Source organism: Anopheles gambiae, chromosome 2, assembly GCF_943734735.2.
Source record: "Anopheles gambiae chromosome 2, idAnoGambNW_F1_1, whole genome shotgun sequence".
Lineage (NCBI taxonomy): Eukaryota > Metazoa > Arthropoda > Insecta > Diptera > Culicidae > Anopheles > Anopheles gambiae.
Genome location: NC_064601.1, coordinates 28,423,601 through 28,438,868, shown reverse-complemented (window position 1 = coordinate 28,438,868; position 15,268 = coordinate 28,423,601). Strand labels below are relative to the sequence as shown.

The 15,268-nt window shown below is 49.3% G+C and overlaps 2 protein-coding genes across 3 annotated transcripts; both read left to right on the top strand.

Moving 5' to 3' along the window:
• The first annotated feature begins 1,762 nt into the window (after positions 1-1,762).
• LOC1273087 (COP9 signalosome complex subunit 5) lies at positions 1,763-3,305 on the top strand. Its single transcript, XM_312032.6, has 2 exons — positions 1,763-2,697; positions 2,771-3,305. The coding sequence occupies exons 1-2, from the start codon at positions 2,139-2,141 to the stop codon at positions 3,232-3,234; spliced, it is 1,023 nt and encodes a 340-aa protein (XP_312032.5). The 5' UTR covers positions 1,763-2,138; the 3' UTR covers positions 3,235-3,305.
• Positions 3,306-3,550: 245 nt separating this feature from the next.
• On the top strand, positions 3,551-14,669 carry LOC1273088 (uncharacterized). Of its 2 annotated transcripts, XM_061647291.1 has the most exons (9): positions 3,551-4,133; positions 7,140-7,193; positions 8,083-10,635; positions 10,792-10,979; positions 11,063-11,764; positions 11,855-12,166; positions 12,761-13,087; positions 13,161-13,961; positions 14,036-14,669. In XM_061647291.1, exons 1-9 carry the CDS (start codon positions 3,978-3,980, stop codon positions 14,481-14,483), a joined length of 5,541 nt encoding a protein of 1,846 aa, XP_061503275.1. In that variant the 5' UTR covers positions 3,551-3,977; the 3' UTR covers positions 14,484-14,669. The 2 variants fall into 2 exon arrangements, with proteins under 2 accessions (XP_061503275.1, XP_003436277.2); XM_003436229.2 differs by lacking the exon at positions 7,140-7,193 and having other exon boundaries at positions 3,559-4,133.
• Positions 14,670-15,268: the final 599 nt, after the last annotated feature.

Here is a 15,268-nt window from a genome sequence, read left to right as displayed (position 1 = left end):
TTTTATACTGGAAAGAACAAAGTTTTATGCACTTACTTACTTACTTTTAATTTCTATGTATATATTTATTTGAATTATATTATGGCATGAATTATGGGATTATGGTAACGGGATAAGAAACAGACAACACTTGAAGGCTACAATATAAACAAAGAACTAGATGAGGATTAACTGAACTTTGTAATGAATTATAGCATGTACAAATGATCTCAAACAGACAAGTGAATAAACATTAGCAAAGTGAAAGATCAACCGTCTACACGTTATTTTCTTATTCCCAAAATATCACAAGTTTTCCTCCAATTTCACACCCGGTGTAATTTTCTACATGCAGCTTTCTTGAAAATTTGAAGTTATTTCAATAATTAAAATAGAAGATATGATCGATTTACCATCCAGAAATGCAAACTCCCATACAAAATGTATGACCTACCCGGGTAGGTGGTCATAAAGATGAGGGTGTATTTTTGGTCTTAGAAACGAAGGTTAAATGGTTGCGTTCTCAACAGTGCTCCTGCCGAAATCTGCCAATATAATCTGGCCACACTGGCTCGCAGGGCAAAAGCTCGCTCGAAAGGTCAACAACCGTCGCCAAACGTCAAAAACGACCGTCGCCAGCGCCTCGAAATCGTTGCGAGTTTCGCTCGCTGGCGACGTCGGTTTGCAGTACATGCGACGCCGGTTTTGACGTTTTGCGACGGTTTTGCGACGGTGGCCGCCAAAAAGCTCGCTTTGCCCTTGTGGGCAAAGTGACCAGAAATACTGATGTATATATATACAGTCTTTCCCCGAGTTACGCGAATAATGCGTTCCGGAGACATTCGCGTAACTCGGATTTTCGCGTAAGTCGAATATCACATGTTACAGCAAAAATATACTTTATTTATCATAATTTTTGATTGAAGTTAGTTCATTTATGTAATTTAATACTTATTTGATTCAATTGGTGTGGAGAATTCAGTTATTTCTGACTTTTTAGTGAATTAAAATTTTGAAATATTGCTAATTATTTTTCATTTGACAATTGATGGAGAAAATTGTACTGATTTGACATCTGAACTGTCAAAAATAAAAAATTCGCGTAACTCGAATTCGCGTAACTCGAGTGTCGCGTAACTCGGGGAAAGACTGTATATATATACAGGCGGTCCCCGAGATACACGGTTATTGGGGACCGAAAACGGCCGCAAAATACCGCGTATCTCGAATTTCCGCGTAAGTCGAATCTCGTGATTTCCAGCCAAAATATCACTAATTTCCGTGGAATTTTGCAAGTAGGGGGTGGGTTTAGCCACCAAATTAATTATTTGATATGTTTCTAAATAATTGAACAGTTTTAAACCTTTTTAAATGGCATTTTACATTCGATCAACACGGAAATTATTTGGTATTTCACAATGGATGTGTCAAATCAGTACAATTTGCTCCAAGAACTGTCAAATTTTGAAAAACCGCGTATCTCCGAATCCGCGTATAAGAGGTACCGTGTATCTCGGGGACCGCCTGTATATATCGGTATATATCTAGGATTTCAATTTTTTTAATCATTGAACTATAAAACTCAGCCAAACAATCATATCAATCTAAATAATCCAGCGAAAATCAAATGACAGCACGTACGATAAAGTTGTATCAAATGGAGCACTGCTGCGGCCCTAAGCGGTCGGGTGGAGCCCCGAGAAAAGAACTTGCCACCACTGAGAAAATAAATGTGCATCTTAGTTCTTTTTTGGCTTAGAATTCCCAGTACAATTTTCACATCGACACTTCAGAAAGACCTTCATTTGTGTAGCCGCTGAATCAAATCTAATCCATATCTTAGATAAAGGATGCATATTCTCGTGAGATGGAACTTTCGTTTTGCGCATTAGGCTCCCCCCATCCCACTTAACACTTCTTTCGCTTTTACCTTTTTTAACTCAGTTAAGTTTTGAGTTTTAACCTACCGAAAACTACCGATAAAATTTTGATGCGCCTACCGAAAACCGCCAAAATAATCTGGCCACACTGCGTATAATCGCGTCTTCAGTGTCAGTCAGCTAAAACAACATTGCTGGTGAAAACAACGAAGGCTTCCGCATCGCATCCCGGATTAATCTTGCTGAAAAAACGGCGACTTAAATTCCGAAGCAGCTATCATGGAGATGGCAAGAAAAACGTGGGAGATGGAGAACAACATAGTCGTTCTCCCGCCGAGTGACGAGATATTTCGCTACGATGCGGAACAGCAGCAGCGCATCCTGACTGCCCGGCCCTGGGAGAAGGATCCGAACTTTTTTAAGGACATAAAAATTTCCGCCCTGGCACTGATCAAAATGGTGACGCACTCGCGCTCCGGTGGTGCGCTCGAGGTGATGGGACTGCTGCTGGGCAAGGTGGTCGACGACACGATGGTGGTGATGGACGCGTTCGCCCTACCGGTCGAGGGCACCGAAACGCGGGTCAACGCTCAATCGCAAGCGTACGAGTACATGGCCGCGTACATCGAATCGGCCAAGGAGGTGGGCCGCATGGAGAACGCGATCGGATGGTACCACAGCCATCCCGGGTACGGTTGCTGGCTGTCCGGCATCGACGTCAACACGCAGATGCTCAACCAAAACTACCAGGAACCGTTTGTGGCGATCGTGATCGATCCGGTCAGAACCGTATCGGCCGGTAAGGTGTGTCTCGGTGCATTCCGCACCTATCCCAAAGGTACGTTGAACGGGGTTTGTTAAGAGCCAATGAAAAGAATCGCACACAACACAACTCTTCTTCTTTCCCATAGGATACAAACCACCGAACGAAGAGCCGTCAGAGTATCAGACAATTCCGTTGAGCAAAATCGAAGACTTTGGCGTGCATTGCAAGCAGTACTATCAGCTGGACGTAACGTACTTCAAGTCGGCCCTCGATCGGAAGCTGCTCGACTCGCTGTGGAACAAGTACTGGATGAATACGCTGGGCAGTTCCGGACTGCTGAGCAACCCGGACTACACCACACGGCAAATTTTGGACCTTTCGGAAAAGCTCGAGCTTAGCGAGGCAAGCCTCGGACGGGGACAGTTCATGGCGAGCGGTTCGCTCGATCCGAACGAGAAACGCACGGAGGATAAACTATCAAAGGCTAGCCGCGATTGTAGCCGCGCCTCGATCGAACTCATTCACGGGCTGATGGCGCAAATTTCGAAGCACAAGCTGTTTAACACGATTAACACCGGCGAGGCGAAGGGTGCGGAAAATACTGCCTGAGCAAACGCGTAATTAATATCGAAGCGATCCTGAAGGTTTAAATAAATGCCCCAACCTTTGCGGCAGGCGCATTTGTCGGATTTGTGTGTTCTTTAACAATATTTCCTAATACATTTTTGTAGTGAGCTTAACTTACGACTTACGAATTTCCCGTCCATTGCTCATCATATTCTAAATTCAGAGGATCACCGAAATCCGTGCTCCTGAGCTACTGTGACGTCAAGCAAGGAAGAAAACACGCAGCATCCACTCTGTGGGGTGCGCTGTGCATCTGTCAAACAAGCACAACAACAGCACACACACACACATACATACGCACACTCTGAACGTCAAACAGAAGGCTATTTATTCGGAAACGCTTCGCGACAACAACAACACAATCGTTTCGTCAGAACTGCAGGAAGGTCGTGCAGTAATCTTCCCTGCAAACGCGAGTGCTCTTTCCAAAGTGGTCCGCGCCCCGGTCGGACAGTTTGTTTATTATTTCTCCCTTAGGGGGTTGGCGTGTGCGTATTGGTGCGGTGTTGCTGTGTACGTGGTGGCGCAGTAGTTAATTCAATTCTACTACCCTCCAGTGGGGGACAGTGCTGGAGGAAAAGAAACACAGTTTGTGCAGTGCTAACAAGTAGAGGGCGATAGAGAGTGCAAAAGGAAGCACGTACGAATGCAATAATACCGATTAATCAGTGTATTGCGATCTAGTAAAGCCTTTTCGAAACCCGCTAAAGGGGGGGTGTGCGAGAATGCGTCCCATTCTGCAGCTAGGGCTGCTGGTGGTGGTGGTGGTGGCGGCGGCTGCGACGGTGACCCGCGCCGAGGAGCAACCGAACCCCGTCACTGAAGCTGAAGTGACCTCGAACAGCAACGGCCCCACGGAGGAACCGGAGGAGGAAGTACAGGTAGGAAAGGTTGGGGGGGGGGGGAGAAATATTCGCAACTCAATCTACGCGTTTCTATGTGTCAATTTCAAGCAGCAAATTGAAGCCAGTCAGCCGGAAAAGGGGGATGGAAGAAGGGATGGAACCGTGGGGGGTAGCACTCTTTGTGTGTTTGTGTGCTGCTCTGTATGCAAGTACACAGACGAACGACATGATCTCATCATCCGTCCAGCCGTTTTCGTCGGTTTGCTTTCTCTTTGTTCGCGAATGAAGCCTCCGCCAAGAAGATGGCCAGATGATCGCATTTCGGAGCCAAATTTGTGTAAGTGCGCTAGTGTGTGTGTGTGTGTTTTTTGCGCATCACCATCAAACCAGAGCACGATTCGTCCTCACTGGCGTCCAGCCAACATTGGGCTGGGAAGGGTGGGGGATGGACGGAATCGTTGCCCCACAACACCCGATAGAGACAGCATGTTTCGTTATGTAAACAGAACAGTTGTGCTGATCAACTCATGATCGCCACTCTCGCTCGTCCTCGGTTGCCGGCAAAAAGGCGAGAGGTGTTCCAGCAGCGGCTGTACCATTTCCCGTTTGGCAAGATTACGCCCTGAATGGGTGTTTTAGAGAGGTTGGGAATCGAAACACACACTCCCTCGGACGCCTATCTCTTCTTGGGTTGCGTTACGGCGTTGCTGATGCCACACTATCACACTCCAGCTGGGCACAACACGTTGTTGGTGAAGTTTTTTACTGCCCATAAACATACTCTAACAGGACAGGCCATCCGAACGTTTTAATGAGTAAATTATAATATTGCTAAATTAGAAAAGGTTTCAAAACGTTATTTCCCCTTATTGCCATTAAGTTGGACAATGTGACTGGCGTGAAACAGATACAATCATAATCATTTCCTGAACAACAACAAAACAAACCAACAAAGCAATTTGGATGATGTGATCATTGTTTGAGTCATTCCAGTTTCACACGTTTTCGATATTGAGTTGTTGTTGTACGTGTCAACAATTTGCTCAGCGAGCGCAGAGGGGATCAGATTTCGCACGATCAGCAGCTCTCAAACAAGACCGAGCGCTTCAAATGGATCATTTTACGGTGGTAGTACGACATCAACAACATCGCCTTTTTCTGCTGATTCCTTGCTTTGTAAGATATTTTTAGTACGGCTGAACCGGTTTTCGATTCCATCTTGACCAGCGAAGGACGCTAGCTAGGTAGATACAGGCCTGGGAAGAGATAGCCACACCACACCACATCAAGATGCTAAGATCGGGGTAGAGTCGTATGGCTGTAATAATCGTTGTATAATTTATGATAATTTTATCCCCATGTTACATCCGTGCACATCTGGTACAAGCAACGGGACGGACGTGGATTCGATGAAAAGGGAATTTTTACACTTCCAATTTTGAGGAAGCAATTCCATCTTTGAATAACTATTGAAAGCAATCTGCACATTTTCTAGTTCTTTGTCTTGGGGCATTGGCTGAAAGGTTCAACTTAAATCATCGTTCTGTGGATGATGAGTTGTTCTGGAAGGTGTTGCGAACCAATGCGGTGTCAGTTTAAGTATCGTCAGAGTAGTCAGCGTTTAAAGGAGCAGATTGCCTGGAAGCTATCAGAGTAGAACCCATGAAGCAACATTTGAACACCAAAACAAGCGCCCGAAAGTGTTATGACACGCGATACTCTGACTCGATGCAGTTGTGGGCTCAAAACACGTGGTTTCATAACAAATCAAACTAGAAACTTAACAATCTCTAAAGAACAGACACTGCTCTTAGTAGACTTTGAGCGACTTTGAAGAAGATCAACAGTGTAAGTCGCCTTTGGCTTCAAATTAGTGCTCACTATCAACCGATTTGTGTGGTGAAACCATTCGCCACCACCTGAAACTCTGCAGTATCAACAACATCAGCCGAACACTGTGTGTGCGTATGATGGCGTGGACAAAGAACAAACGTGACAACAAAGATCCGATCAGCTGATGCGATGGTCTAGTTTCGCCTGTTATTTTTCATCTCAAAATTCTTTGTCCATGTTGCTATTATTAGCCTCGCAATGGTCAGCGTGTCCGCACCGTAATGGATGGAAAAAAGAGCTACATTCCGATCCTCCGGGTACGTTCCCCCCGCGTTGGCAAGGAGTCCATTCCAACGGTCTAACACCTAGAACGGAATCAACTAAAAGGCACCATTCGATGACAATTTTCGTCTCTTATCGGCCGACCCCATGTCCGGAGGCCTCTGGTGTACAACACCATCTCTCTACACGTCAGCGCTAAACAGGGCCTGCCTGCCATGTACTCCTATAATCAATGAAGGAAAGGGCAATGATGGGAGAGCGAAAAGAATGGTGGGAAGGCATTAAAATAGCGAATGGTGATGTACACGCGTTATTTGTTTCCTCATTCCCTCTCCCGCGCGCTAGTCTATCGGTGATGATAATGTTTGAAAAACTCTCCTCTACAAACAGTTCTCACACACACACACACACACACACACACACACACACACACACACACACACACACACACACACACACACACACACACACACACACACACACACACACACACACACACACACACACACACACACACACAGACACACACAAACTCCAGCAAAGTACAAGATAGTAAATTGTTTCATCAAAAAGCGCCATTGGAGCGCCGGCATGATGAGAGAGGAAGTGGCCTAGTTTGTTTGTCTTTGCAACCGCGGTCGCTTTGCTGTTATGGCATCGCTCGTCAATAGACGTTCTTTTGAGCAAAGAGAGGACCATCGACACAGTAGAAATCCCCCATCCGGGAACGGGTTGAATTTGTCTTTCTGTGTCGAATTAGATCAAATGTTTGTTCTAACAATTTTGCCAATAGAATCGTGTCTGAGAATCTTGGCGCTCATAAGCTTATTCGTAGGGAATAGTACATAAGCATTAATGAATCTAAATGATTCATCCGGTTCAATGCAATCATCGTTCTCGAACAACTGTTTCTCCGCATTTCCGTAGAGCCGTTTGACCACCGGACTACGCTTGGAGCATGAGCTAGTGAAAGAACAGGCCGTAAGTGTTTATTACATCCCTTCAGAGATCAACGGTTTGCTGCGCGCATGATATGGAATGCGGGAAAAAGAGTATCTTGAGGGGCCGGTACTTTGCAATGGGCCACTTGCTCAACGGGAAATGGCAACTCCAAAGTGGGATTGGAAGACTTTGACGAACGAATCAAAGCCGCCCTTCAGCCCTTTAAAGCCTTTGCATGTGGGATTTATCAAACACTGAAATGAACACTTAATACACACTATATATCGTAATGCTTGAAGAACTTTTGCTAAAACCTCGGGGACTCATGTTGTACGTACGTCATTCTAACGTTTATGTTGTAACCCTAAAATCCGTCTCAGCGCAAAAAAGTAGCTCAGCTGGCGTATACCGTAACTCTCCGCGCAGCGCTACTCCGTAGATTTGCTCTCCTACCGTTTTCTCCACTCCAACTCACAACTCATCGGCATAATGCGACATTCGGTTCGAACTGTCTGTGTACTGATTGTCGGACACCATCATCACCCACCATAACCAACATATAACGCCTACTTCCGATCAATCCAGTGCTAACATGCGAATATAAAAGCTTCCCCCGTGCACGAGCAGTATAACCACCTTCCAAAACGCCATCAGCAAAACCACCACCTTCCCTATTGTAGCATCAAGTTGGACCTTCACCTGGTGTGTAATCAAAGATCATGATCATCATGGGTGAACCTTTCGCGCATCAAGCCATTAGAGTGTGTAGTGTATGCTGTGCTGGTGGTGTCCTTCTTTGTCTGTACTCTTCAAGGGATCCTAACACAACTTCCTCGCTCAACGTCCGCACGCAGCCGGGCTACTAAAACGGATCGCTCGCTCTCTCTCTCCCTCCGACGGATTGTTCAATGTTTTGTTTTCAATGTAGGATGCTCCTTCGACGGTCAATGGAAGCAGCGAGGGAGGCATTGTGGCGATCCATGTCGATGCGGTCGGCGGCAAGGAACAGCTGCGCCCGACGCTGCGCGGTCTGTCCTACCTGGCGACCAGCTTCCTGCCACGCGACTACAAGTTCGTGGAGATTGTGTCGGCAACGCGCGAAGTGGTGGCCGGCGTGCGGTACGAGCTGCTCGCCAGTGCCGAAGATGAAACCACCGGCCAGCGGCATCTCTGCCAGCTGGTGATCCTCGAGAAGCCCTGGATCACGAACGAGTACGGCGAGAAGTATCGCACACTGGAGTACACGAACTGCACCCTGCCGTCGACACATCCGGCAATGGCAGAGACGGCGACCCGGCTAAATGAGGCGTTCGATGCGAATCTGCGCCAGAACGAAGAGCTGACCCCGCAACGGATCGAAGAGCTCGAGCAGCAAATTGTAGTGGAAAAGGGCGATGTGTCCACCACGCCGGAAACACAAGATGCGCCGGTAACGGGTAGCTCCAGTAGTCTTCCCGATGCGGCGACTGAGGGAGAGGAGGGATTGAGTGAGGCGGCCAAAAGTGCGATTGATGAACTGTTCAGTTTCGCTAGTGCCGGTTCACTGCAAAATGGTCGGTCGAATCAGGGAGCAGCAGCAGCAGCAGCAGGTACTGAAGTGGTAGAGGAACCGATGGTACGAAAAGTGGTTGCCAAAGAACGCTCGGAACCGGAACCAGTCACGACGGAACCAACGACGACGAGCAGCACAACGATTGCACCGCTCGACCAGCAGGTACAATCGACGTTCGATGAGGTATTCAAAGCGCACCAGGAAATTCAGAAAGCGCTCGACGACATCATTGCGAACGGTGGTGGCCGCGATGTGCAGCTCAAGTACCGCCCGGTGCTAGATTCGCTGCTGCAGAGGGTTAAGGCCAGCATCGACACCTACTACCGCACCACGAACGGTGGTGACGCAAACGTTGATACGGCCGCATTCGTTGTGCGCGACAACACGAATGTGGCGCCCAATGGGGGCAGACCGCCGGCACGTATCGTTCCGCCTTCAGCCTCCCGTAGCGAGGATCAATCCTCACAGGAAAGTGATGAAGGTCAGCAGCAGCAGCGACAGCAATTGCCGGATGTGAATCTGCAGCCCCCGAGGGCTAATGCACCGACGGCAGCGGCGACGTACGGTGCCGATTCGGACGAGGATGAAAACGATCAACAGATCGTCACCAAAGAGCAGCTTGCCCAGGAGCTTAACAACGAGGAAGGTCTGCAGCGTGTGAAGAAGCATGCGGAAGGTAAGCCCGAAGAGGACACGGCTGTTGAAAGTACGACGGTGAGCGATGCGGATACTGCTGCCTTTGGAGATACTACAGTACCTGCGGTGAAGAACAGTACACCAGAGACTACGACTCCTCTCGTCGTACCGTCCAGTACTTCCACCGCGGCAAATGGGGTTGCAACGTCATCCTCGTCCTCGTCGAAGGAAAGTGACGAATCAAAAAAGCCTAAAAAAAATAAAATGAAGAAAACAGCAAGCGATTCATCGGATGATACCGACGAGGAGGAGAACGACACCATGGGCGTGAAACTATCGAAGGAGCAACTCACGCGACAACTAAACGCCGATGAGGGGGGACAGCGCCGTGACAAGCGTGACTTTTCGGGCGGATTCGCCGACGGAAGCTTTGGCGGCTTTTCTGGTAGCAGCTTTGGCGGCGGTTCGTATAGTGACGGTGGCCACTATGGTGGTTACCTCGGTGGTGGCTCCTACCATAGCGGCTATTACATTGGTGGGTACAATCCGTATCGCAGAAAATACTATCGCCCTTCGCCGTACTATTACGGTGGTTACAGAGGGAAGCGCGACGTTGCAGCGGTGGACGATTTTCCCGCCGATTTGAACGAACAGGGCGAGGAGGTAGTAAAGCAGGCCGAATTGAACGAGCATTCGGCAAACCTGAAGCCACCGAAGATTGAGCGGGTAACGATGGCGTTCGGTGACTCGAACGAAGAGGAGGAAGACGTGGTATTGACGAAGGAACAACTTGCCCAGCAGCTGAACGCAGACGATGGAGCATTTAGGCGAGATAAGCGTGGCTATTCGTCGTCGTTTGATCATTCCTCAAGCCAGCAACACCATGGCCACGGTTATTATGGTGGATACAATGTGAGGCCGTCTTACTACAACCAACCACCGGCTGCCTATTACGGTTACTATCGTGGCAAGCGAAACACAAACCCACCCGACAGCAATCTCGTGAACCTAGACGATCCCGTCCAGGAGGCTTCGATGAGAGCGATCGCGACCGAAGCGATCCAGCGCCTGGACCAGATGGATTCGGATCCGTACCAGCGCATGCTGCTGGAAGTGCTCGACGCTCGCCGGGTAGCGCAACGATCGGACAAAAGTCGAACGACGTACGTGCTGAGTGTGCTGACGGCCAACTCGCGCTGTGCGGAAGTGGAGGAGGAGAAGGAGAGCAAAGTTACGGAGCGGCCGTGCCGGGAGCGGCTGATGCCGGACACTACGAAACAGTGTACCCTTGAGGTAATTGAGTTCTATTAGCGTAGATACGGCAACGCAAGAAGGATGATGTTTGACGTGGAACAGAACGTGGAGGAGAATACCGTTAATAGGAACATTCTTTGTCAGAGAACTGACTTTTTATTTTTTCTTTCCTGTCTCTCTCTATCTCTTTCACAGGTACATGTATTGAAAGCGAATGCGGATGACTCCCCACAGGTACAGCTTACTAAATCTAAATGTCAAAAACAGGCTAACAATCTAGGTGGCAGACTCGTCGGTGGTGCAACGCCCGTGGACGTGAAGGAACCGACCCACATCGAGCGCGTGCGTCTGGGATTGGTTGGATACGAGAGTGGAAAGCATAGGTTCGTGATTTAAGCTCCGTAGTCGGGTAATTGTATGTTCTTTGGGTCCAACATTACTTTCGCATCAAAACTGCTCATTTCAGCAACTTCGAGATCCTGTTCGGCACGGTGCAGGTAGTGGCGGGCACCATACACCGCTACAAGATCGCGCTGAAGGATGACGACCAAAAGGTGTACAGTACGTGCGATGTGAAGGTGTTCACTCCGCTTCCGTCCGCCGCAAATGGCAGCAAGCCGGACTACGATTTCGACTGTCAGGATGAGGAGGAGGCAGCAGCAGCTGGTGCCCATCGCGCGCGACGTGATGTGGTGGCGGCACCGCCGAAAAAGCTCAACAAGGTCCCGAAGGCCGGCGCTGCCCAGGAACTGACGCCCGAGGAGTACGCCAAGGAGGAACATCAAACGCGCATCCGCACCGGTCTGCAGCAGCAGTCGGCACTGGTCGATGGCAGCGGCAACGAGCGGAAGGTGAAAGTTGTCGGCGCAACGGTGCAGCTGGTCGCCGGCAAATCTTACACCTACCGTTTGTCCTTCCCGGACGACGAGCTGAAGCGCGTCTGCAAGCTGACCGTGTGGGAGAAGCCCTGGCTGAAGGAGAAGGCCCCGCAGGAAGCGTTCAAGGCGTCGTTCGAGTGTCCGGACGGGGCGAAGCGTACCAAGCGTGCAACAGTGGGAGTCGACTGTCTGGGCTGTGCGTCACCGCTGGCAGCCAATGAGTATGGCAACAGCGAGCACCAGGAGCGCATCGACAAGATTCTTTCCTTCCACGGGCTTACGCGCGGAAAGTGAGTGGTCGGGCTACAAAATGCAAAAAACATCAATTTGCACAATTACATTCACACACTGTCTGCTCGGCTGCTTAATATCTTTCCCAGCTCGCTGAAGGTCATCAATGCGACTAGCCAGGTCGTGGCCGGCATGAAGTACGTGTACTTCATCCAGCACAACAATGCCGTCTGCAAGCTGACGTCTTGGGAGCGTGTCTGGTTGGCCCAGTCGCATCCGGAGGATGCTTACAAGTACACGTACGACTGCGAAAAGGAGGCGGGCCCGGCGAAGGTACGCACCCGGCGCTCAGTCGTCCCCGGTGGATCCCGTTCGCTGTCGCAGGATGAGCTTGCGGCTGCCGAGCACCTGGAGCGTGTGGACAAGATTTTGGTTTCGAGCGGTGGATCGAAGGAATCGTCGTAAGTACCGAGGGCGCACAGAGGCCGGAACCATTCCGCATGCGATGTTTGTTGTAACAGAGTCGTGTAGATGTGTGCGCGCGTGTGCGCCAAATTCTGATCATTCTTCCCGAGTACAATCTTGAATATATAACAATGTAGATCGAATATTGTGCCCTATGTTGGCAAATGGTGCAAACCCAATGTTGGTGCCGTAACTGACTAATCCCATTTTCCGAACGTACTGAATGTATCTGTCTGTCACTGATCATTATTAACCATAACACTAAATGCTTTGTCAATGGTGAGAGTGATGCATGATCGTTACTAACCTTACAACCAGATTTGAACCGTACGAAGACGCTAATGAAAATTATCAAAAATATAATAATTGTTCACAAGCATGATATCGGATTGTATTGTATTGTGTGATTTATCTACCGGCATGTGGAAACCAAAAACCGAAAGAAAAAACCGCTAACTAACCCTGTTGACCACTAATGGTAAGGACAGATATAATTAGAATCTTTAGCATAATAGTAACTAACTACAATGTAACCTATCTTTTGCTATTAAGCACAACAAATAAATAAAAACAATCTTTCATTTCGTCAGCAATGCCCGGATTGTGAGCGGAACCGTGCAGATAGTGTCCGGCAAGCTCTACAAATATGCCGTCGAGTTTGACGTGGACGGAAGCAGCAAGCTGTGCAAGCTGTCCTCCTGGGAACGGCCATGGCTGGTAAAGAAGGACCCGACGGAAGCGTACAAGTACACCGTGTCCTGTCCGAGCGAAAAGGCTGCGGGCCGTCAGCGCCGACACGCGAAGAAAGCCGGCAGCTCCAACGAACTGACGGCGGAAGAGCTGAAGGACAAGTCGCACGTGGAGCGCATCAGAGCCGGCATGGTGTCGTACAATTCGGAGCGTTCGAAAGCGTACAAGTATGTATTTAAAAAAAAAGAAAGATAACATCAGCTTGGCAGTCAATTGCTAACGACATCTATTTGTTTGCAGTGAGTTTGAAATTCTGGCTGGATCGACGCAACAGGTCGCCGGTTCCCTGTACAAGTACACCTTCCGCGTTACGAGCGAATCGGACATTGTGTGCAAAATATCCATCTGGGAGCGCGTGTGGCTGGAGTCGCAGGATCAGCGCAAGTACAACGTCAAATGTACCGGTGACGACGACACGGAACAGCAACCGGATATCAAGAGCCCCCAGCAGCCAGATGCGCCGGCACCAACGCCGGTCACCACCGCCCCGGCCGTAAAGCGCCGATCGGTGCGATCGCTCAAGATCGACGACGATGCGCACGTGCGTCGGATGTTCGATAAGTTCCGGCACCATCATCGCCGTCAGTACGCTAGCTCGATGGAGCATGAGATGCGCTTCAACATCTTCCGCAACAATCTGTTCAAGATCGAGCAGCTGAACAAGTTCGAGCGCGGTACGGCGAAGTACGGTGTGACTAAGTTCGCCGACATGACGGTGGCCGAATATCGGGCGCACACGGGGCTGGTGGTGCCGAAGCACGATCGCGCCAACCACGTCGGCAACCGGGTGGCCTCGGAGGAGGATGTGGCCGGTGTGGGCGATCTGCCGCGGTCGTTCGATTGGCGCGACCACGGTGCGGTAACGGAGGTGAAGAATCAGGGCAGCTGCGGTTCGTGCTGGGCGTTCAGTGCGGTCGGCAACGTGGAAGGGTTGCATCAGATCAAAACGAAGAAGCTGGAATCGTACTCCGAGCAGGAGCTGATCGACTGCGACAAGGTGGACAATGGATGCGGCGGTGGCTACATGGACGATGCTTTCAAGTAGGACCAGAGCGGAACCATCCCGGTGTTATCGAATGTGTTCGCTAAATTATCTTTCTCTTCTTTCCGCGCAGGGCTATTGAGCAGCTGGGTGGGCTGGAGCTGGAGAACGACTACCCGTACGAAGCGAAGGCACAAAAGTCGTGCCATTTCAACCGCTCGCTTAGCCACGTGCAGGTGAAGGGTGCCGTCGATATGCCGAAGAATGAAACCTACATTGCGCAGTACCTGATTAAGAATGGTCCGATCGCGATCGGGCTGAACGCGAACGCGATGCAGTTCTACCGCGGCGGCATATCGCACCCGTGGCATCCGCTGTGCAACCACAAATCGATCGACCACGGTGTGCTGATCGTGGGCTACGGCATCAAGGAGTACCCGATGTTCAACAAGACGCTGCCGTACTGGATCATCAAGAACTCGTGGGGCCCGAGATGGGGCGAGCAGGGTTACTATCGCATCTATCGTGGCGACAACTCGTGCGGCGTCAGCGAAATGGCCTCGTCCGCTATACTAGCGTAGAGTGCGTAGAAGTGTGTATGTGTTTGCGCGCGTGTGTGTGTGTATGTGGGTGCGTTTTTTCTTCGTACCGACTATTTTACCAACTGTTTAAAATTTTATACCCTTTTTTACTTTGCATGTGTATCAAGGTTTTAAAAATACTCTAATTTTCCGAAGAACAAATATACAGAGCTGTACAAAATCGGATCGAAAGTACGCTTTGTGGTGAATGAGAATGTTCCGAATTAAACATACGTTTAATGTAAAAAAATATCACACGTCATTTTAAATATTTAAATCAATTGTCTAAAAAAAGGGAACATCCGTTTTAGTCATGAAAATCCGAACTACTAGTTTCGCCCGGAGTCGGAGTCGATCGGAATCGGACTCGGTCGGTGTCAAAAGGAGCCATCCAGAGTAACGTGATTGTTTTCAGCGTTTCATTTCGTTGTTTTTGTCATTCACTTTGCGTCTGCACTTAGTACACAGGCCTTTGTTTCGAAGGCCAACTCCAGACTACTTCGACTCCAACCGATTCCGGATGACTCCGGACGAATCCGAACCACTCCGGATGATTCCAACTTCCAACGACTCCGGTAGACTCCGGCCAGCTCTGAACGACTCCTGGTGATTCCGGACTATTCCAAACGACTCCGGATAATGGTGGGCGGACCTACCGTCCGGTGTCGATTCCGAAATTATCGGAGTCGGCTCCGGATTTTTGCCAACTTAACCCATCACTTATCCGTTCGATACAAAGAAACGCTAGCAGCTCTATGATTTCTATGCGATGTTTTCTTCTGTGT

Excerpts from the sequence above, each read along its gene's own strand:
- LOC1273088 (XM_061647291.1), top strand. The coding sequence starts at position 3,978 with ATGCGTCCCATTCTGCAGCTAGGGCTGCTGGTGGTGGTGGTGGTGGCG. Across the intron at positions 11,765-11,854 it reads CACGGGCTTACGCGCGGAAA|CTCGCTGAAGGTCATCAATG; the intron begins GTGAGTGGTCGG and ends TATCTTTCCCAG. Across the intron at positions 12,167-12,760 it reads GGTGGATCGAAGGAATCGTC|CAATGCCCGGATTGTGAGCG; the intron begins GTAAGTACCGAG and ends TCATTTCGTCAG.
- LOC1273087 (XM_312032.6), top strand. The coding sequence starts at position 2,139 with ATGGAGATGGCAAGAAAAACGTGGGAGATGGAGAACAACATAGTCGTT. Across the intron at positions 2,698-2,770 it reads ATTCCGCACCTATCCCAAAG|GATACAAACCACCGAACGAA; the intron begins GTACGTTGAACG and ends TCTTTCCCATAG.